Here is a 23,474-nt window from a genome sequence, read left to right on the forward strand (position 1 = left end):
ACCAACTCATCTCTTCCTCTCCTCTCCTCTCCTCCCCCTCCCCTCCCCTCCGTAGCTATACGTGCCAGGCTCTGCTAGTGGACAGATTCACCACCAATGAGAGCTTGGGGGAGGCGGCCGTGTCGTCCAGGCTGTCCAATAGCGAGGCGTCCATGAGCGCGGGGCTGCTCATTCACTACAGCTCCATCGACGTCAGGTCCATAGGTAAAAAGCCCAGTGTTGTTTTTTGGCAGCACATTTTGATTTTAGTTTTAGTCATATAGTCTCTTGAATCGTTTTCATTTGGTCACCTTTTAGTCACCTGGAAAGTTTTAGTGTTTGTCTTTGTTTTAGTCGACTGAATATCAGAAGATTTTAGTCGACCGAATCTACAGTTGATTTAGTCGACTAAAATGTATTTTGGCGGGCCTTGATGCCGTCGTAAATGACTGTTTTTACACTTGCTGAAAATATAGCCGATCTACAAGCTCATGCTGCGACGCGTTGTGAGCTTGTATAGATCTGCTATTTTCAGCATGCAACAGAGTGTAAAATGACGTATACTGGGTCTCTTGTCCACTAGTCCCTTCCTAACATTTTCATTTAGTTTCCATGTAGTTTTCGTGGAAGTAGTAGTCGACGAACAATTTTCGTCTTAGGTTTTATAGTTGACAAAAACAACACTGCTTCAGCCCCTGCTCTTTTACCCGTCTGTGAAGCAACTGCCCTTTCCAGACCACGAATGCAGCGTTTACTAAAGGCGAAATAAATGAAAAGGCCACTCCTTTCCATGCCACATAGCCTAGCCCCTTAGATAGCATTTTATGTCGACTTAGATAGTATTTTAGACAGACTTATAGCTTGTTACGTAGACAGCACTAGAATTGCATTTCATGTAGTCATAGCAGTTTATAGTACACATGTATATTGTATAATACTAGCCCTTACCCGTTGTGAGATATTTGCCCCCCCTAGTGGCCGCGGGCGGTACTTTATTCACTTTATTCACTAATAAATTCATAATTAATTTACAATTTGTTAAACTGGAAGAAGGGCTTCGTTAAGAAATGGGAGCGATTGGTGCAGGCAGTGAGGAGCTACGGCAGTCACAGTGACAGACAGACACACAGACATTGACTGAATTATAGTATGATGATATAATAATAAGTATGGTACTATGTATAGTTGACATAGATACTCCACTGTTACGTTCTTAGTTTATACATGATAACTACTTTTTTTATTATGTGATGTATGCCATGCTTTTGTTTTTGCTTAAATGTAAGTCGCTCTGGATCAAGAGCGTCTGCTAAATGCCTACATTGTAAATTGTAAATTGGAAGGAGAATTGCTTTTTTCCCTCCCGAAGTCTCCTGAACAAATGTGTTCATAAATCCACGTCATACACCAGCATCTCCACTATAGCTAAAGAGTGCTGGGTTGCGCCCACGGAAATAGCTGATCTCCAAGCTCTCAACGCGTCACAGTGAGCTTATAGATCTGCTATTTTCGATATTTTTGTCCAAAAGTGCCCTCTGCACCTGTAAAGCACCATTGAGATCGTTTCGACTAGAACCATGACAAAACATGTCCGTCGGACTAGCTTCCCCCCCCCCCCCCCCACTGACCAAAACTAAATTAAAACTAAGCTATGATGACTTAAGACTATGAGACTAAATACATTAGCAATCTTGTCACCAAATAAAAAACTAGACTAAAAGGGGAGAAGAGATACAGTAGAGCGAAAGAAAAAGTCATTTTATGTTGGTTTGCGAAACTGAAAATAGCAGATCTACAAGTTCACGACGTGTCGCGTAAAAGGCTTCTTTGATTTAAAAGAGCTCGGAGATCGGCTAATTATGGCTATTTTCACCAAAGTAGCCTTTAAAAAGAAAAAAAATCCAGCTCCTGCCCCTCTAACATTCTGTGCACGTGCCTTTCTGTCATAACAAGGGTGTGTGTGTGTGTGTGTGTGTGTGTGTGTGTGTGTGTGTGTGTGTGTGTGTGTGCGTGCGCGTGCACTGCAGAGCACTGTCCGCAGGAGAGCTCACTGCACTACCGCTGGCCTGAGACCAGACCGACGGTCACCCAATACCTGCCCTGTTTCCCCAACAAGGAGCACACAGCCAGCAGGACCTGGTAACACACACACACACACACACACACACACACACACACACACACACACACACACACACACACACATTTCCATTTCTTTATCTGAGTCCACATTTATAAAATACATTATCAAGGGCACAAATATTTTCAGTTGCTTCTGATTATACTACGCACTCGAAACATCACACGTCTCAGTGCTTGAGTCCAAACAAGCCCTATAGATGTACAGAATATATATAGGCAACACATGAACTTATTCACATTGGTCACTTAAGTCTGTCATATTATATATTACCGACACCGAAGGTAAATCATGGGTACAAAAAGCACCTTCTCCTCCAAATAGACCGACTGCCTATAATGCCCCCCCCCCCCCCCCCCCCTTCTTCTTCGTTGGTTTTTATTTTGACTCGACAAAAATAATATTATGACATGATAAATTAGACTTTAATCTAGTGACTGGAAGCAGAAAGTATTCATGACCATGTTTATTACGGTAATACAGTCTAGGTGAACTCGGGCCCGAATACATGGACCTCTAATGGAGCTATGGGGTTTTTTGGGCCCAATGACAGCGCCACAACAGGCCATTATATGAACTTTCAGGAAGTCAGGATTTCCTACTGGCTTCAGACTGGCTTAGAGTGTATATGAATAGAGACGGCACCCAGAGGAAACCCTGAGGCGAAATGGACATAATGGTCAAATTTGGTATTGCAGCGTGGGCCCAAACACATGAACGCGCTGGTCCGTTGACTATCATTGTGCGCGTTCACAACGGCAAAAAATCTAAAAAACCTCCAAATTCAGTCAAATTCAGTCACAAAAAATATATAATTTTCGGCAAAAACAACGAAACTTAGTGTTGGGGTGGTGCGTGCACGGCAAAAAAAGTTTGGGGACCGCTGGTCTAAGACAAGGTGCCCGTGAGGATCTCATTTGCGGAGGCCTTATTGTTCTTTATCATCGGAGGGAGTGCCAAACGCCGGCGGGGATAATTCCCCACATTAATCATTGACAAAACAAACAAAACAAATAGTGCACGTTCCGGTCGCACCTTATGCCAAGGTCCCCTTGGGCCCTGCAGCAAGATTTAACTTCCAAGTAAAATTAGCAAACAGAAACCTGTATTTTTTGTTATATAAACTTCAACATCAACCCATTTAGACCTGAGGCCGATTCTAAAAGAATCCTGACAGTGTTCTGTCAGTGGTGCTCAACCATTTTCATGCCAAAGAATTATCTGTATTTGGCCGCGGACCCCCATCTGAAAATATCGTCCGTTTTAGAGTTAAAAACGTTTGCTCTGAAAGAATATATATATATATATATATATATATATTCAAGGATTTGCGCCGACATTTTCATGATTCTTCCAAAAATAGCAGATCTACAAGCTCATAGCGCCACCAAAAGGGGTTCCCGCCCCAAAAATGTGTTAAAATAATAGCGAAATAGGCAGTGAATCAGGCAAAACCATCGAGAAGAAGAATAACGACACAGAGATTAAAAATAAAAATAAAGGCCCAGGCCGTAGCGTAACGGTCTGGGCACCGGACTGGTGATCCAGTCGTGGTGTGCCGCGGGTTCGACTCCCGGACCCGACACGGCCTTTACCGCATGTCATCCCCCCATCTCTCTCCCGTTTCCTGTCAGCCTACTGTCTATCCCTTAAAAAATCAATAAAGGTGTAAGCCGCAAAAAAAATAATCTAAAAAAAAAAAAAAAAAAAAAAAAAAAAAATCAACTAAAAGCTACGGTGAAGAAATATAGATGGCCTTAATTCCTTCTTTGCGTGGCCTTGTATAGGAGTGAGGATCTAAAAGGACACAGCAGACTAACGAGCTGAAAGTTATTGGCCACAGCTGGGAGGGTCATGTTTCAAGTCTTCATCAGTATGAAAGTGCTGTTGAATATTCAGAGCTTTACACTGCTGCATAACTCCAACAGGGAGGTTTTTACAACCTCAGTGCAGGAAAAGAAGTACTACCATTTTTCCTTAACCCGCTTAGATCTGAGGACGATTCTGCAAATGTCTTCAACATCCTGACAGTTTTCAGAAAAATCCCATGTTTCTATATGTCAGTCGTTCTCAAACATTTTCATAGCTAAAGTATAACGTAATGCTTAAAACACCAAAAGGGGTTCCCGCCCAAAATAGGTTAAGTTAAAGTATCAATACTGCAATGTAGAAATACTCTGTTACAAGTAAATTAAAGTGTTTACTCTATGTTGAGGTTACTGTGTTTTGCATTAGGCTAATAATCAAAACTCTACAAAGTAACTAGTAACTGAAGTTTTAAGTTATTGAGTAAAAGTACAATATGTGGCCCTGAAATGTATTTGAATTAAAGTAGAAGTACAGAAAATTTGACATACTCAAGTAAGGTACAAATACCTCAAAATTGTACTTGAGTACATTGCTTGTTCATTCTTTGTCCCCATACGAGGGCGTCGCACAAACCAAGAAAACAGACGATCTACAAGCTCTCAACGTGTCGCGATGCAACCCGCTGTGAGCTTGAAGGTCGGCTCTATTCAGCATATAGCCATATACACGACGCGCATCGTGGCACACATTTGGGGGCGTTACTAATCTAATCAGAAATAATGTGCACCAGCTGCCCTCCATCGTAACCACAAACCACTTTGCTAATCCACGCTCTGCGATGCTTTAAGGGGCCGTCTTAAAACGTCTGTTGAGTGTAGAAGTTCTTATTGTAAGTGCATTCAATAGGCTAGCAGTCCCTCAATATGTTCTGTTGAGAAATGGCATCATGACTGCGGGGTTAATGTAAAAACGTAATGCCATATATATATCTCTCTCTCTCTCTTAGTGTGATCAGTCGCCAGAACTACTCGTCCTATTGGTCGTCTCCGGACTTCAAGAACTGCACAGACATCGACACTATTGAAGTGTCAGCAGGTACGTGCGCTGACAGGCACGCACGCGCGTACACGCACACGTCACTGTGTTTGACAAAGTTACAAAAGTTACGAAAAAAAGTTGAGCTGGCTTGAACTTACGCAGAGCTCCAATAGCATGGTGAAGCAACAAGCAATCGTACTGTACGATTCCCTCTGATGTATCTATCGCCACAGATCCCTCATCAGGGGATCCCTCATCAGGGGATCCCCTCATCAGGGGATCCATCAGGGGATCCCTCATCAGGGGATCCCTCATCAGGGGATCCCCTCATCAGGGGATCCATCAGGGGATCCCTCATCAGGGGATCCCTCATCAGGGGATCCCCTCATCAGGGGATCCCTCATCAGGGGATCCATCAGGGGATCCCTCATCAGGGGATCCCTCAGGGGATCCCTCATCAGGGGATCCCTCATTAGGGGCGGCAGTGGCTCAGGGGGTAGAGTGGCCGGATTCCCAGTTTGATCCCGGGCTTCCCGAGAGTCAGTGTCGACTGTCGAAGTGTCCTTGAGCAAGACTGCGAACCCCTAATTGCTCCCCATGTGCAGGTTGGTGCCTCGCGTGTTTTCCTCCGCCATCGGCGTGTGCATGGGTGAATGCATTGCACATGTCTTCTGTAAATCGCTTTGGATGAAAAGCACTATATCAATCAACACACCATTTACCAGATCAAACTTGGCTTCTTCTAACGCGACGGTAGCGTCCGTTCTCCTATAATGGCAGTGAATGCTGTTGTGAGAACATCAGTAAGAGCACAAATGCATGGTTACACAAATCGGTATGATTTGGTGGATGGTGGATGTACTCGAGACCGACGCAGGAGCGCAAAGCACCAACGAGTTTTGGCCAGCTAGATGTACAGTATATGGAGCACCCGGGGTTGACTGGAAGCCACGATGGAGGGCTCGTCTGACGACGACGTAGAAGAGATTTATACTATTTTTGTTATGATGCAGAGTGATTTGAACCCAATTATGCAGAGTAACAACAGACAAGAATAGATGTTAAGTATTTAATGACGAATAAGGCAGATCTTACACTGAAGTATAGTAGGCAGGAACCAGGCAATTGCAAAATGACAAAAGTAGTCAAAACGGGAATCCAGGGACAAGCGACCGTGACAACAAACTATGAACTGACAAAGGTGTTTTGCAATGAGTCCAGTTATATATAGGGGGCAGGCTGATTGTAGAAGTGTTCACAGGTGGGATGACGAGGGAGTTGGAGACAGGTGAGTGAATGGGACTGCAGTGTGGAATGGAAAGTGGGAGTGGCCAGGGAGAGACAGACCCTAACGATTTTGACATTTTGATTCCGTGAATGGAAGGAAAACGTCATTCCTGACAGCATTGACAGATTCTTCATCCTTTTGAGTGTATCCTTATTTGTATAACTCTGTATGTGTGTGTGTTTGTGTGTACTTGCGTGCGTGTGTGTGTGCAGAGAATGCGGCCGAGGTGGCGGTTCAGCTTGCGGACATCACCAACAACGAGTTGTCCAATGACGAGGTGAGAACCCTAACTAACGCACTTCCTGTTTCCAGCGCGCGCATCTTGCGCTACTGCAAAGGGTTTCCTCTTGCAGTATAGTCTCGCGTAACCAGACAACTACTTCCACAATCTCTGAATTAAGGCCTACTATAAATAGTCTGGAACTATACGTGCACCTCCCGAAATCTGAGTAAAGGAAGTTGCCACTTCCGTTCACGGGAATATAAAAACTCCATTTCTACTAAGCAGCAAGTTATATCCTTAAATGATTTATATTCATACTAGCCCTTACCCGTTGTGAGATATTGCCCCCCCCCTCCTTGTGGCCGCAGGGGGTACTGTGCCCTGGGTGCGTTTTCGCATTTTTAATTCCCTAATAAATTCATTATTAATTTATAATTTGTTAAATTGGAAAAAGGGCTTCGTTAAGACCTCCATATTGTTATGGTCAATGCCTGTGTGAAAAGTGGGAGCGATTGGTGCAGGCGGTGAGGAGATATGGCGGTGTTTCTGACAGACAGACAGAATTATATATGATTAGGATAACATGTGCGCGACTGTAAATGACGAAGTGAAGAGGAGGCTACACTTCGGCTTTAAATTGTACTCATGGCAGCTCTTCCGTTGCTCCAGACTGTATGACGGAAGCTTTTAAAAATTGTTGCAGGGATGTGTTTTGCGTGTGCAGTGGTACCAGTGGTGGAAAGGAAATGTACAAAAGGTCACAGGATCTACTGAATGTGAAGGAGGCCTACTGGGGGGAAGCCACTCTGTGTGTCGTATAGGCTCAATATGTCAGTTTGACACATTCAGTAGATCCCGTGATCGTTTGTGGCCAGATGTAATTTCTTGGGGTCTAGTAGGACTATAGTAAATATTAAAAAAATAAATTGCTATAAAATTCTGTAAAGGAATACATATTTAGCCCCATGCTCGAATGCCCCCGCCCCCCTGTCAAAAACAGCAAAAAAATCAACCACTTCAGCCCTATACACATTTTGGCCATTTGAAAATAGCCGATCTACAAGCTCACAATGTGTCTCAAAATGCGTTTCAAAAATGTTTATGCATTTGAAAACATTAAATGTCACTGTACACGATTGCTTTCCCACCCTACAACAAGATCATCAGGTATTATTATAATATAAGGAGGAAGAACTTTTTTCTAAAAAGTGTACAGTATTTGTTAGGGGAGGGGCTGATAATGTGATGTCACTATATTATATATTTATATATTTCATTGGCCCGTTTTGACAGGGTTCAGCCTCCAGGAAGAAACCCTAAATACAAAGTAAATACACCATTGCACATAAAAACGACTTCAGGGTGTCTAATGAAGTACTGTCACCTCACACATGAAAAACTGGAAAAATACAAAAATTGTGGCACTCCATCTTTCCATGAATTCCAGACTTTTACTTGTAACGGAGTTGTTCTACATTGCAGTATCGATACTTTTACTTTTACTTTTTTAAGTAAAACAGTTGAGTACTTTTCCCACCACTGTGCGTGCGTGCGTGCATGCGTGTGCGCGTGGCCCTATGTTGGTTGAATCCATATATCCGTCTCTGTCTCTTCCGTCCAGGTGTCTAAAGTGGTGACCAAGGTCAAGGAGCTGGTCAACGTGGCCAAGATCAACGCCAGCCTGGCCACCACTGTGGTCACCATCATCTCCAACGTCATGACCAGCTCCGACATGGCGCTGGCCGCTGCCTCTGAGATGTAGGACCCTCCTCTCCTCTCCTCTCCTCTCCTCTCCTCTCCTCTCCTCTCCTCTCCTCTCCTCTCCTCTCCTCTCCTCTCCTCTCCTCTCCTCTCCTCTCCTCTCCTCTCCTCTCCTCTCCTCTCCCCTCCCCTCCCCTCCCCTCCCCTCCCCTCCTCTCCTCTCTCTCCATTTTCCAACTTTGAGATGCTTTATTATAAAATAAACAACTAAAACTCTCCAGCCACGCTCGCACAAAAGCAGTAGCAACAAATATGTCTCTTGAGAGCGTGCTTTGCTCCTCTTGTGTCATATTGCTTACGCAAAGAACCTCAAGTAAGTAATGACCTCAATGAAGAAAGTCACTCTTTCACTACATCCCTCTTTCTCTCCCCACTCTACAGTAGGCTATGTGCATGCATACAGATTAGCATCTTTATTCAGAACACTTAGTATTTGCTTGGTCTTTTCGAAGACCAAGCTAAATAAATTATAATAATAAAACAGTGTGTTTTACAGTGTAGATTGCAATAAAAAATGGATGGAGGGCAGGCTGGCAGTGGTGTGACTGTTTAGCAGACATCAATAATTTAGTTAGAGCACGGGTATTGTTTGAATATATACTATGAAAAATGATTTTTTTATCCCACAATTTAGAAAAAGATTTTTCACCCTTGTGTCAATTACCTAATGTGATCCTGGGCTCTACACACCCTCCGCCAACCTGGGGAGAGCAACGGACTTGAACTCATGCTTCCTTCATGCCTGAGTGTCCAAGTTTCTCCTTTACACCTGACAGGGGGGGGTAGTTTCGCTGGTTGGACGTAGCGAGTGGAAGGAACACGTTATTCCAACCAGTTCCTTTCCCCTCCATCATGCGCCCCGGGTGGCCAGGGGGGGGGGGGGGTAGTTTAGAGACCAGGATTACTGCATGCTTTTTTGTGAGGGTACCTACCTACCCTAGGGGACACGGGGAGAACATGCAAACCCCACACTGAAGGGCCCTTTCGCCAACGCCCGCCTCGGGTGGGGGCACAGATGACGCGGAGGAGAGGACGCCAAGCAGCGCCCACAGCGTCCCGAGCTTGATGTGTTAAAAATAATACTGTATGAGGCGTACTTTCTTGTGCAAGTAGCAAACTTTCTCTCTCCCTCTCCCTCACTCTCAGAGCTCTTAAGACTGTAGACGAGCTGATCCAAAAGATGGTGTTTGAGGGCCCGTCGATCACCATCAGCTCCAGACACCTGGCCCTGGGCGCGCTGGCCCTCAACACCAGCATATTTAACGGCACCTCGTTCAGCGCCTTCATCCCTCCTAATACCACCGACCCCCAGGTATATATATAGGATCATGGGACGTTATAGCTTCTTAGCACAATGTTCGTTTCCCCTTAACCCATTTAGACCTATAAAGTTCCATTCTACAAACGTCTTCTAAATCATGACAGTTTTCAGAAGAGCCTATGTTTCTATGTCAACCTTTTTCATGTCAAGGACCCCAAAAATTATATGTATGTGGACCCCCCCCCCCCCCCCAGAAGCAAATAAATAGCAGACCTACAAGCTTGTAGATCTGCTATTTTTCAACAGCTAAAGCATAACATAATGCTTAAAACATCAAGAGGGGTTCCCGCCCAGAATGGGTTAAGTGCAATGTATTGTCACATTGCACAAGTGATGTTTGATATGGCTCTTTATACTTTAGACTCCACTCCGCTTGTGGATGTTCCAATAAATTGCACTTAAGGGAGCTGCAGTGTACAGGCCTTCCCCTTCAGTTTTCTATTGGCCCAGCATCTGCTTTAACCTCTCAGTCCCTCAGGCAAAGGACTTAATTCTGGAGAGCCGAGATTGTATAGGTTTAAAGACCAAAAGATTGTTTTAGTGTTGGGAGGATTAAAGGTAATGCTCCTGTGTATACATGTATGTAATCTGGCTTTCTGGGACGGTGCATACGCATCAAAAGTGGCGGGTTGGCTGGGACTGCGTACGGCGCAAAGTAACCACAGTATACCACTAATCAACTTACAAATTACATACATACATATAGCTCTCAATGATGACGTAAGAAATATGTGGATTAAAGGACCCAATGCCAGAGTGTAATTGGTTTTCAATGGTGACGTAATGACGATATGTTTTAGTGTTGGGAGGATTAAAGGTAATGCTCCTGTGTATACATGTATGTAATCTGGCACCACTGCCGTATCAGGCACAATTTGCTGGGACGCATCAAAAGTGGCGGGTTGGCTGGGACGGTGTAGCAAATAGTAGCAATAATTAGACATTTCAAACGTTCCTTCACAGAGATACTGAGATTTGACAGTTTATAGCGGTCGAAAGTACTTGCGCGCTCTGCTTGCACACTAGTTGGCCATTCATGGCCTACTATTGTGCAACAAGCAAGTATGCACTCGACAGAGTGCAGTTCTAGTTATTATTATTATTATTATACGTTCCTATACAACACAGAGCTGATCTCCCCTCCTCCCTCCAGATTGACTTTGAGTCGGAGCGTGTCAACCCTCTGGCTCAGGTGACCCTGCCCGCCACGCTGCTCTCCAACCTGACGCTGACGGAGGCCGACAAGACCGGCGTGTCCCGGATCAACTTCATGTTCTTCAGCAAGACCAACCTGTTTCAGGTAAAGACCAACCTGTTTCAGGTAATAGACCAACATGTTTCAGGTAATAGACCAACCTGTTTCAGGTAATAGACCAACCTCTTTCAGGTAATAGACCAACCTGTTTCAGGTAAAGACCAACCTGTTTCAGGTAATAGACCAACCTGTTTCAGGTAATAGACCAACCTGTTTCAGGTAATAGACCAACCTCTTTCAGGTAATAGACCAACCTCTTTCAGGTAAAAGACCAACCTGTTTCAGGTAAAAAACTAACCTCTTTCAGGTAAAAGACCAACCTGTTTCAGGTAAAAAACTAACCTCTTTCAGGTAAAAGACCAACCTGTTTCAGGTAAAGACCAACATATAACGACAATAGAATATCGTCTCTGTCGAGTGGAAACCTCATAGGCTACGTGTATGTCCAAAACTGTAACTTTTTGGGATTCCAATTAAAAACAGCAAACGTAGCACATCTACAAACCGAAGAGCTTGTAGATCTGCTACTTTTGATGCTTTTGTGTGACGCTGTGGTATCAAGTAGGGCAAGAAAAAGAAAAAGGAAATGCAAAGCAAACACTTTTCGCGCAAAAAACCCTCACAAGAAAGTATAAAATTTGGCATAATAATAGGTTTGCAGGCTATTTGAAGAGATTGTTCTGCCTCTCTTATATGGGGGGTGGTGGGTGCGGCACGCACGCACACACACAGCCAAGATAATTAGAGGCAGACAGAAGATGGGGTATAGGCTATAACACAAAGATACACAAGGATGAGCACAGTCCATTTAAAGTTTGGTTCCACGCCTTATCAGGCACTGAGTGTCAAAGCGATGGAACTCTCAGTATACTCTGAATGCGCTTGATCGACTCGTTACTGAAATCCAGATGCCTCGTCTAGGAGGAAAACATTTGAATATGTTCTTGATATTTACATATAGATGACTAATTATGGATCATGCAGGCACGGATGAACTTCATATTCATAATACCCGTAGCCAATAAGTAAGCCTCATGCCTAGACATGAGCCAATCTCCAAGCTCACCCTTGATGCTGAGTGTCAAGCAGGGAGGCACTGGGACCCCCTTTGTTTCTTTGGTAGTCTTTGGTATACGGCCGGGGATCGAACCCCCAATGTCAAGGTATCAGGGCGCGGACACTCACAACGCCACTAAGCTGTGTGACAAAATACACAACAAAAATATATCCATGCATTCCATTCAAGTCTCGCATTGGGGAGTGTAATCGATAGGGGGGAAAAATATTATTGGGGGGTGAACTATGCTTTTACTGTAAACTACAGTACTGACGATGTGTTGTTGCTGTGTGCGTGCGTGCGTGCGCGTGCATGCTTGTGTGTGTGTGTGTGTGTGTGTGTGTGTGTTTGTCAGAATGAGCAAGCCGGTCTGAATCTCAACAGCTACGTCGTAGCGAGCAGTGTGGGGAACTACTCCATCAGTAACCTGCAGGACCCCGTGGAGATCGAGATAGCGCACCTCTTCTACCAGGTACACACGCACGCACACACACGCACGCACACACACGCACGCATGCACGCACGCACTAGGGCCACACGATATGGACAACATTGAACCCATTTAGGCCTGACGTCGAACATTTTTTAAAATGTCTTCAAAATCCTGACAGTTTTCTGAACAACCTCATGTTTTTGTATCAGCGGTGCTCAATATTTCATGTCAAGGACCCCAAAAATTATATGTAATTGGCCCCAGACCCCCATTTGAAAATATGTTGTTCCAGGGACCTCCCCCCAATATTTGAGTTGAAATGTTCACTCTGTAACGATATATTCAAATATCTGAGGCACATTTTCACGATTTTTCAAAAAATAGCAGACCTACGAGTTCATAGCACGGCACTCGGTGCCACGCTATTAGCTTGTAGATCTGCTATTTTTTCAATAGCTAAAGTATAACAATGCTTTAAAACACCAAAAGGGGTTCCCGTCCAACATGGCTTAATATCTCTGTATTTATGCCAATTATGGCGATATCGATACGATGTACGATATTACCGTTTTGCAACAGTGAAATCAAAACATTATTCCGATTAGTGTTAGTGAGATCGTTGACGCACTGGACCAGGGCTAGCAACAAGGCAACGTAGCACAATTTACAATTTAGGCATTTAGCAGACGCTCTTAATCCAGAGCCACTTACATTAAGCAAGAACAAAAAAGCATGGGATTACATCAGATACATAAAAAGCATTTATCATGAAACATGCGTAAACTGTGTAACAGTGGACTATCTATATAATGAAACTATACATATAATCTATACATATATACTATACTATGCTATACATTATGTACTATGACGTGCTATGACTACATACAATGCAATTATAGTGCTGTCTACATAACATGCTATAAGTCTGTATCAAATGCTATCTAAGTCTACAAAAGTGCTATCTAAGGGGGTAGGGTAAGTGCTATTGCACTTAGTCGTGTTATAGCATGAGTCGTCACACACACACACACACACACGCACACACACACACACACACACACACACACACACACACACACACACACACACACACACACGCACACGCACACACGCACACAGGGTAAAACAGAGGGATGCTGCTGACTTTAGCAGCGGCCTTTTTGCGATACTGATATTGCGCATGTTCATACCTCGATAATAACAATATGATAAATTGTGATGTATTGTGTGCACCCTCATTGCTTTTTTGAAATTCAGAACAAACTATTTTGTGAAAGATCTCAGTTCACTATACCTACTCTGCCACCGTGATGTGGGATTGATTTATTGATTGAAATATGTATTAACAGTTTGCAGAATTACAGTACATTTCAAGCACAAACTCAATACAAAGACTGCTAACTGTGAGTGGACGACCCAATAAAGCATGTCACTTGTTTACAAGAGGGTCCACCTTGTTCAATGCATCAAAACACACCCTGACACCATCCATAAGGATCGAGGACTGTGTCACTGCAGTGATCACTGGGTTTCTTTCAAATTTGGCCTAAAAAATTAAATAAACTAAGAAAAATATCTTTATCTACAGGGGGAGAAAAATGTAAATTCCCATCGAAAGGATCGAGGTCTCATTCACTGAATGAGTTCATCACTCTTGTGCTTTGTGTGTCATAGTGCTTGTATTATTTGTCGATGACGTAATTATTGTGTTCATTTTATAAGCTACATGTTTAAACCAATTGAAGGTCTTGACTGTACCACCCCCGGCTGTTTACATTTGTTTCTTTTCAGCGCTCCCCGAGTCCAATCTGTATGTTCTGGGATTTCTCCATGAAGGGTCAGTTCATGTCCATGTAACTGTATTGTCAATGTTCTCTAACCCATTTAGGCCTGACGTCGAAATAGAATATATAATTCTTCTGAAAGAATATATATTCAATGATTTGTGCCGCATTTCTCACGATAAAAAAAGAAATAGCAGACCTACGAGCTCGTGGCGCGCCACTCGGTGGCGTGCTATGAGCTTGTAGATATGGGTTTCCACCAATATGGGTTTCCACCAAACAAAGCTCACACTTTTCTACTTTAAGCTTTGTAGAACATTCAACGTTGTTTTTTTCTGTGACACAATACATGGTCCAAAAAACACAACATCTTGTATAATACATTTTGGGTGGTGCACTGGTGTTTGGTAGAGGTAGAGGTCTTTTTAACCCATTTAGACCTGAGAACTGAATCTACAAATGTCCCATCTAAAACATATAAGTTCCAAGGACCCCCTCAGAAGCAAAGCTTTGAGTTAAGAATGTTCGCTCTGAAAGAATATACTGTATATTCCAAATTTGTGCCACATTTTCAACAAGCTCGTAGTGCGACACTCGGTGCTGCACGTTGAGCTTGTAGATATGCTATTTTTCAATAGCTAAAGTATAACAAAATGCTTTAAAACACCAAAAGGGGTTCCCTGTCCAGAATGTTAAAGTAACACCTGTTCATCACCACCAGATGGTGCTGGAGGCTGGAATAGAGAAGGCTGCAGGGTGGCTCCGGAATCCAACAGCAACAAAACCATTTGCCTCTGTGACCACCTCACACACTTTGGCATTCTCATGGTAAGACGTGCGTGCGTGCATGCGTGCGTGCGTGTGCGTAAATCTCACCATTTGATGAGATTCATCCTCTCAGACCCAAAACGTAGAATTTTATCCACAATTCATGTCCATGCTATATTGATGTGATAGGAGAGATAACAGACCAACGTTGATCAAAATTCTTCAAAATTCTCTCATGATGTATATACTTGCAAGAATGTCACTCTAGAGAGCGTAAAATTACTTATAATATATATATTACAAGTAAAAAAAATATATATATATAAGGGTCCATTTGGTTATCAACTCTCCATCATTTAGCATGGGGACCACCTGGAATCCCAACAAGGACCACTGGTGGTCAAAGTCATACGATTTATCACACACGTTACCGCAGTGGAATTTGTTCTTTGCATTTGACCCATCTCCTGGAGCGGTGAGCCGCAGCCAAGGAGGGGTGACCTGCAGCCGTGCCGCGCTCGGGAATCATTTGATTAGTTGATTTGACGCCCCAATCCAACCCTTTGATGCTGAATGCTAAGCAGGGAGGCATTGGGTCCCATTTTTACAGTCTTTGGCGTGACCCGGCCGGGGATCGAACCCCCGACCTCCCAGTTTCAGGGCAGACACTCTAACCACAAGGCCATGCACTGTCTGGTCCCCGGTCGACGGCCGTGATGAATGGATACAAACAGATGTGTGTCAAACATTCCCAGGTGCTCAGACACACGTGTTGGTGTCTTTAAAGCTTCTTAAACAAAAACACCACAGGTGATGTTTTATCGTTGTCTTGATTGATGACTCGGGCTGTGTGTATTTCTTGGACTCGCGCACACATTTGAAATATCAGACGCTATACCACTAACTACTTACAAACATCATCGACTTTGGGCATAAATAACTCCTAGTTTGTTAAGTCTTGGCCGTGTACATAAATAACACCGTGAGTGGTCCCAAGCATCGCTGCCTGGCTCGATGAAGAGGGAGGACAAGCGGCATCCTAAATATTTCTTCTTCTTATTTTATTTTTTTACCTATGATGCATTTGATGTGTTACCGTATGCTTACCATATCGTTTCTGGATACGATTTCCATTAAGACCTGAGACCAGGCCAGATTCTACAAACGTCTTCTAAATCATGACAGTTTTCTGAAAAACCCATGTTTCTATTCATTGGTTCTCAAACTTTTTTAATGTCAAGGACCCGGAAATTATATGTATTTGGACACCGACCCCCATCTCAGAATATTGTGTTCCAGGGACCCCCTAGAAGCAAAAGACTTCAAAAATGGCTAAACTTTAAACTTTAAAGTAATGGTTAACCTGGTTAAAAGCTAACGTGACACAGAGGTGTTCCAGGTCTTAAAGGTCTTACGAGCGTCTACTAAAATGCCTAAATTGCAAATATACAACAACATAAATGATCTCTCTCTCACTCTCTGATTTGTGTGCATATACTTTCTCTCTCTCGCCCCCCGGTCCCGTTCTCTCTCTCTCTCTCTCTCTCTCTCTCTCTCTCTCTCTCTCTCTCTCTCTCTCTCTCTCTCTCTCCAGGACATCTCGGGGGCGTCGGCTCAGATAGACAAGAAGAACACCAAGATTCTAACCTTCATCACCTACATCGGCTGTGGGATCTCCGCCATCTTCTCGGCCGCTACGCTGCTCACCTACATCGCCTTCGAGTGAGACACCCCCCCCCCTACCTCTAGTTCTTAACCCATTCTGACCTGAGATCAGATTCTAAAAATGTCTTCTACATCCTGACAGTTTTCTGAAAAAGCCATGTTTCTATGTCAGTCGTTCTTTGATTTTTCAAAAATAGGAGACCTACAAGCTCGTAGCGCGCCACTCGGTGGCGCGCTATGAGCTTGTAGATCTGTTATTTTTCAATAGCTAAAGCATAACATGATGCTAACACCAAAATGGGTTGACATACATCTACGTCAAAGTCCAATTCGGGGCGGTTCACCACCGCCGTAGCACCCCGGAAGTATACCAGATCTGCAAGCTCACATAGTGATAGCGATGTGTTATAGTGTTGACTTTGTAGAGCTACTACTTTACGTGTTTTGCGACATGACGCGCAACTATGTATAAATCAGGCCTATACATAAATCCTAAATAGCCAACATAGCAGGTCTCCAAGCTTGTTCGCGCCGCGCTTCGAACCTCGGCCTGGAACAACATATTTCCAGCCAAATACAGATAATTCTTGGGGTCGTTGACATGAAAAAGGTTGAGCACCGCAGACATAAAGAAACATTGTTTTTTTTTAGAAAACTGTCAGGCTTTAGAAGCCATTTCTTTTTATAATCGGCCTCAGGTTTATTAAAGCAGGGGATCTCAATGTTTTTGGCTGGGGACCCAAAGCAAATGCGTTGGCCATGTCTCGCGAAACCAGATATAATCATGAATGAAAGTTTATGCATGCACTATGTGTATGTAATCTCTCCATTTCTATTTTCCATTAAGTTGCAAAAAAACCTTTGTTTTTAAATAATTTGGGGACCCCCCAAAATAATGTCAGCATGCAACTAATTGTAAAATAACTTATACTGGATCTCTTGTCCACTAGACCCTTCCTAACATATTAGTCTAGTTTTTATTTGTTGACGAAATTGTCAGTATGTTTAGTCTTAGTTTTAGTCATTAGTCATAATAGCTTAGTTTTCAGTTAGTTTCCATTTAGTTTCCGTCAGTGAAAAAAGGTAGTCGACCAACATTTTTCGTCTCAGTTTTTAGTCGACGAAAACAACACTGCTCTATAGGTGCCGCCACACTATCTAAAGAGCACGCGCACGTTCTCGGCTTCATTTTCCGGGTTTTTAGACAGCCGGTGGATGGAAAAGAAGCTCCACTCCCGCGGACGACTTGCGCGACGGCCAGATGCCCAGGAAACGCTCTCCTCCATGTCAGTTGTGCGCGGAAGGTGGAGCTTAATTCCCCATCCACCAGCTGTCTAAAAACCAGCTGCGCACACGCCACCGCACAGCTTCTTCTGTCCGCGGCGCAAAACCGTTTTGCGCTTAGGTGTGGAAACAGTGTCTCTCGTCTCCAAAACCAGGAAGCTGCGCCGGGACTACCCGTCCAAGATCCTGATGAACCTGAGCACGTCGCTGCTGCTCCTCAACATGGTCTTCCTATTGGACGGCTGGCTGGCCAGCCTGGACACGGATTGGCTGTGCGTGGCCGTGGCCTTCTTCCTGCACTACTTCCTGCTGACGTCGTTCACGTGGATGGGCCTGGAGTCGGTCCACATGTACATCGCTCTGGTCAAGGTGTTCAACACCTACATACGGCGCTACATCCTCAAGTTCTGCATCGTGGGCTGGGGTGAGACGAAACCCATTTAGACCCGACGTATTCTGGAAAAAAAGAAAAAAATCTAAGATTATTTTGTGCCGCATTTTCACAGGTTTTTCAAAAATAGCAGACCTACAAGCTCGTAGATCTGCTAGTTTTCAATAGCTAAATTATAACATAATGTTTAAAACACCAAAAGGGGTTCCCGCCCCAAAATGGGTTAAGGAGATCTAGGCCAGAATTCAAAATGTATACTTGCGTTGTGTGTTGTTTTTTTTGGCAGCAAATTTTGATTTTACTTTTAGTCATATAGTCTCTTGAATAGTTTTCATTTAGTTTTAGTTTTAGTCACGTTTTAGTCACCTGGAATGTCTTAGTGTTAGTCTAGTTTTAGTCGACTAAGTGTCATAAGATTTTAGTTGACTAAATCTACAGTTGATTTAGTCGACTGAAATGTATTTTGGTGGGCCTTGATGACTGTTTTTTTTCCACTGGCTGAAAATAGAAGATCTACAAAGCGTGCGCTTTATAGATCTGCTATTTTCAGCATGCAACTAATTGTAAAAATGACTTATACTGGATCTCTTGTCCACTAGTCCCTTCCTAACATTTTAGTCTAGTTTTTATTTGTTGACGAAATTGTCAATATATTTACTCTCAGTTTTAGTCGTCACATAGCATTTAGTTTCCATTTAGTTTTCGTCAGTGGAAAAAGGTAGTCGACGAACATTTGTCGTCTTAGTTTTAGTCGACGAAATCAACACTGCTTGAGTGAAAGTAGGCCTACAAACGTATTGGCCATTAACCCATTCTGTACGGGAACCCCTTTTGGTGTTTTAACTATTGAAAAATAGCAGATCTACAAGCTCATAGCGTGCCACTCGGTGGCGCGCTATGAGCTTGTAGATCTGCTATTTTTGAAAAATCGTGAAAATGCGGCACAAATCTTTGAACATATATTCTTTCAGAATACTTTTTTTAAATTTATTTCGAAATGGGTTAAAGTGGTTGTGTGCTGCGCTGCAGGCGTCCCAGCTCTGGTGGTGGGGATCGTGGTGGCCGTGGACAAAAACTCCTACGGCAGACTGGAGTACGGCAGAGGAGGAGGAGGAGAGACGCAACAGGGCTCCTCAGAGTTGTGAGTGGCCATTTGTACCAGAATGGAGGAAATAAAGTCAGAGTTGATGGATGAATGAATGAATGAATGAATGAATGAATGAATGAATGAATGAATGAATGAATGAATGAATGAATGAATGAATGGATGAATGGCTGTCACAGTCACAGACTTTCCTTGTCTAGGTGTTGTATTTTTATGTTGTGTTCTAGTTGTTTTGGTTCCATGTCCTTGTCTTCCCCAGGTGTTTCTCATGTGTAATCAGCCCTCTTGTCGATGTACATTAGTCTTGTTCCCCAGTCAGTCGATCCTTTTCGAGTCATTTGTTTGGTGTCACTTCATGTTCAGTGTTAGTTTGTGATTGTGATGTTTTCTCAGTTATTTTGTAATGAATCCCCAATATTGGATTTTGAACTCTGCCTGCCTTGCTGTCCTGCATTTGGGTCCTCACCACACCACCAGAACGTGACAATGCCTTTATTGCAGACTCAAGGTCCATAGACCTTGAGTCTTGAGACTTTGTCTTTTGTATCCAGAGTGTCCAAGTGTACAGCTGGGTGCTAACATCTGTTGTCCCGTGCTACATACCAGTGTTTTTGGCAGCAAATTTTTATTTTAGTTTTAGTCATAGTCTCTTGAATAGTTTTCATTTAGTTTTAGTCACATTTTAGTCACCTTGAATGTTTTAGTGTAGTTTTAGTCTACTAAATGCCATACGATTTTAGTCGACTGAATCTACAGACTAAAATGTATTTTGGGGGGCCTTGATGCCGTTGTAAATCGTAATGACTGTTTTCTTCACTGCTGAAAATATTTTCAGCATGCAACCAAGTGTAAAACGACTTATCCTGGATCTCTTGTCCACTAGTCCCATCCTAACATTTTAGTATAGTTTTTATTTGTGGACGAAATTGTCAATATATTAGTCATTATAGCTTAGTTTTCATTTTGTTTCCATTTAGTTTTAGTCAGTGGAAAAAGGTAGTCGACGGACAATCGAACATGTTTCGTCTTAGTTTTAGTCGACGAAAACAACACCGCTACATATACAGCTGTTGGATCCAGTGTGCTAACATGTGCTGTCCCCCATGCTACATACATACAGCTGTTGTGCTAGCCAGTGTGCTAACATGTGCTGTGTCTCATGCTACATACATACAGCTGTTAGATCCAGTGTGATAGCATGTGCTGTGTCCCGTGCTGCATACAGCTGTTAGATCCAGTGTGCTAACATGTGCTGTGTCCCGTGCTACATACATACAGCTGTTGGATCCAGTGTGCTAACATGTGCTGTCCCCCGTGCTACATACAGCTGTTGGATCCAGTGTGCTAACATGTGCTGTGTCCCGTGCTACATACAGCTGTTGGATCCAGTGTGCTAACATGTGCTGTCCCCCGTGCTACATACAGCTGTTGGATCCAGTGTGCTAACATGTGCTGTGTCCCGTGCTACATACAGCTGTTGGATCCAGTGTGCTAACATGTGCTGTGTCCCGTGCTACATACAGCTGTTGGATCCAGTGTGCTAACATGTGCTGTGTCCTGTGCTACATACAGCTGTTAGATCCAGTGTGCTAACATGTGCTGTGTCCCGTGCTACATACAGCTGTTGGATCCAGTGTGATAACATGTGCTGTCCCCCGTGCTACATACAGCTGTTGGATCCAGTGTGCTAACATGTGCTGTGTCCCGTGCTACATACAGCTGTTGGATCCAGTGTGCTAACATGTGCTATCCCTGTGCTACATACAGCTGTTAAATCCAGTGTGCTAACATGTGCTGTGTCCTGTGCTACATACAGCTGTTGGATCCAGTGTGCTAACATGTGCTGTGTCCCGTGCTACATACAGCTGTTGGATCCAGTGTGCTAACATGTGCTGTGTCCCGTGCTACATACAGCTGTTGGATCCAGAGCGCGGCGGTCTTCTACTCCACCTGCGTGGGCTACTTCTGCCTGGTGTTCCTCATGAACGTGGCCATGTTCATCGTGGTCATGCTGCAGATCTGCGGACGCAACGGCAAGCGCAGCAACCGCACGCTGCGGGAAGAGGTGTGTGCTTGTGTATATATACTATAGCGCACGGGGTTTTCACAGAGGATAAGCCTGCAGGGGGAGACCAATTGGAAAATGAGTTTGGGTTATCCCAGTGTTATAGGGACCTTTCTTTTTTCTTTTTTTTTGAGGCGTGCAACCACTCCAAGGAACAGCAATGTTCACCAATGTGTTCACCTATGTGGCCATGAGCACCATGAGTACCAGTAGGGGCACTGTTGTCCCAGAAACAGAGAGAGAGATGGTATTAGTGCTGCACTGTTGCCTGCTAATGAGAGAGAGAGACGGGTGTGATTTTGTTTGTGCTAGCCGCTCCTATAGACAGCTATGTGTGTCCCTGTGTCCACTGTGTCCAGCTACAGTAATAGCATCTGTTGACCACCAAGTGTCACTGTTGCGCAGCCTAACACACACACACACACCCCCGCACACACGCATGCACGCACGCACGTGAGTATACAATACAGCACCACTCAGTTCAGACGGGTCTGATTTGTGTTTGTGTGTCAAAAATGTACTGTTTAGCATGTATTTCCACAGAGACAGTTCAGCGGCAAATGTAGAAAAATAATACATGGTACCAGAGTTCCTTCACACCCCCCACGCTCAGCATTTAAAAAACCTAATCTAAACTAATCTTAACTAACGGTGAGTCGGTGAAGGGGGAAAATTGGAAAGAAATGCGAGTTGATTCGGGAGGAAAGAGAATGAGTTATGGAGGGAGGGGAGCAGGGAGGGAGGGATGGGGAGGTGGGAGGTGATGAGCAGCAGATGAGTCAGTGAGTCACTGACTCATAGACTCACTGACTCACTGACATAGAGCTATAGCTATAGGGGCCTCATTCAGACAAATATGTTCAGAGGGTGAGGGAGCAGTGTTGTTTTTGGCAGCAGATTTAGATTTTTTGTTTTAGTCATAGTCTCTTGAATAGTTTTAATTTAGTTTTTAGTCACATTTTAGTCACCCCCGGTTTTAGCGTTAGTCTAGTTTTAGTCGACTAAATGTCATAAGACTTTAGTCGACTAAATCTACAGTTGATTTAGTTGACTAAAATGTATTTCGGCGGTGCCTTGATGCCGTCGTAATGGCTGATTTTACACTTGCTGAAAATAGCCTGCGACGCGTTGTGAGCTTGTAGATCTGCTATTTTCGGCATGCAACGGAGTGTAAATTGACTCATACTGGATCTCTTGTCCACTAGTCCCTTCCTAACATTTTAGTCTAGTTTGTATTTGTTCACAAAATTGTCAGTGTATTTAATTTTAGTCATCATAGCTTAGTTTACATTTAGTTTCCATTCCATTGGTGCAAATGGAAAAAAATAAATGACGTGTATTGTTTTAGCATATAATTTTGTCACATTTTGTGGACTAATTCCATATTCTATATAATAATGTGATAGATGCATGCTTTTCCATATCTCTGTCATTCAAAAATGGCAAAAGCTATAAGCTATACTTATAAACGATGGACACAGGAGGTTTGTGAATCATATACTGTATTCCATCCACGTAATCCCAGGTGTAATGAATAATGAATTATACCTGATTGTATTCCACCCGTGTATAATGGCAGGTGCTCAGGAACCTGAGGAGTGTGGTCAGTCTGACCTTCCTGCTGGGGATGACCTGGGGCTTTGCTCTGTTCGCCTGGGGGCCGGTCAGCCTCGCCTTCATGTACCTGTTCTCCATCTTCAACTCGCTGCAAGGTATACCTCGTTTAACCCATGTTGGAGGCGGGAACCCCTTTTGGGTGTTTTTTAAAGCATTATGTTATACTTTTGCTTTTGAAAAATAGCAGATCTACAAGCTCATATATAGCGCGGCACTCTGTGCAAGCTATGAGCTTGTAGGTCTGCTGTTTTTGAAAAAATCGTGAAAATGTGTATAATTTATGTGTGATAATGTGTATAATTTATGTGTGAACGGTTTTTTTTTGCTTCTGGGGGGGGGGGGGGGGGGGGGTCCCTGGGGGTCCCTGGAACAACATATTTTCAGATGGGGGTCCTTGACATGATGAGCACCACTGACATAGAAACAGATTTTTTCAGAAAACTGTCAGGTTTTAGAAGACAATTGTAGAATAGGTTTTAGAAGACAAT

At 43.6% G+C, this 23,474-nt stretch overlaps 1 protein-coding gene across 1 annotated transcript in view; it reads left to right on the forward strand.

The window, feature by feature from the left end:
• adgrg6 (adhesion G protein-coupled receptor G6) overlaps positions 1-23,474 on the forward strand; it is a 67,224-nt gene that overhangs the window by 18,281 nt on the left and 25,469 nt on the right. The window contains exons 5-19 of the mRNA XM_083789911.1: positions 56-204; positions 2,007-2,118; positions 4,935-5,023; positions 6,467-6,531; positions 8,099-8,235; positions 9,385-9,550; positions 10,713-10,859; positions 12,227-12,343; positions 14,099-14,144; positions 14,813-14,919; positions 16,454-16,581; positions 17,964-18,232; positions 19,229-19,340; positions 21,219-21,369; positions 22,949-23,081. Coding sequence (XP_083646037.1) covers positions 56-204; positions 2,007-2,118; positions 4,935-5,023; positions 6,467-6,531; positions 8,099-8,235; positions 9,385-9,550; positions 10,713-10,859; positions 12,227-12,343; positions 14,099-14,144; positions 14,813-14,919; positions 16,454-16,581; positions 17,964-18,232; positions 19,229-19,340; positions 21,219-21,369; positions 22,949-23,081 — 1,928 coding nt within the window. The remainder of the gene's footprint in view (positions 1-55; positions 205-2,006; positions 2,119-4,934; positions 5,024-6,466; positions 6,532-8,098; positions 8,236-9,384; positions 9,551-10,712; positions 10,860-12,226; positions 12,344-14,098; positions 14,145-14,812; positions 14,920-16,453; positions 16,582-17,963; positions 18,233-19,228; positions 19,341-21,218; positions 21,370-22,948; positions 23,082-23,474) is intronic.

Source organism: Protomyctophum parallelum (assembly GCF_964188405.1).
Source record: "Protomyctophum parallelum genome assembly, chromosome: 19".
In the NCBI taxonomy this organism is placed as follows: Eukaryota; Metazoa; Chordata; class Actinopteri; order Myctophiformes; family Myctophidae; genus Protomyctophum; species Protomyctophum parallelum.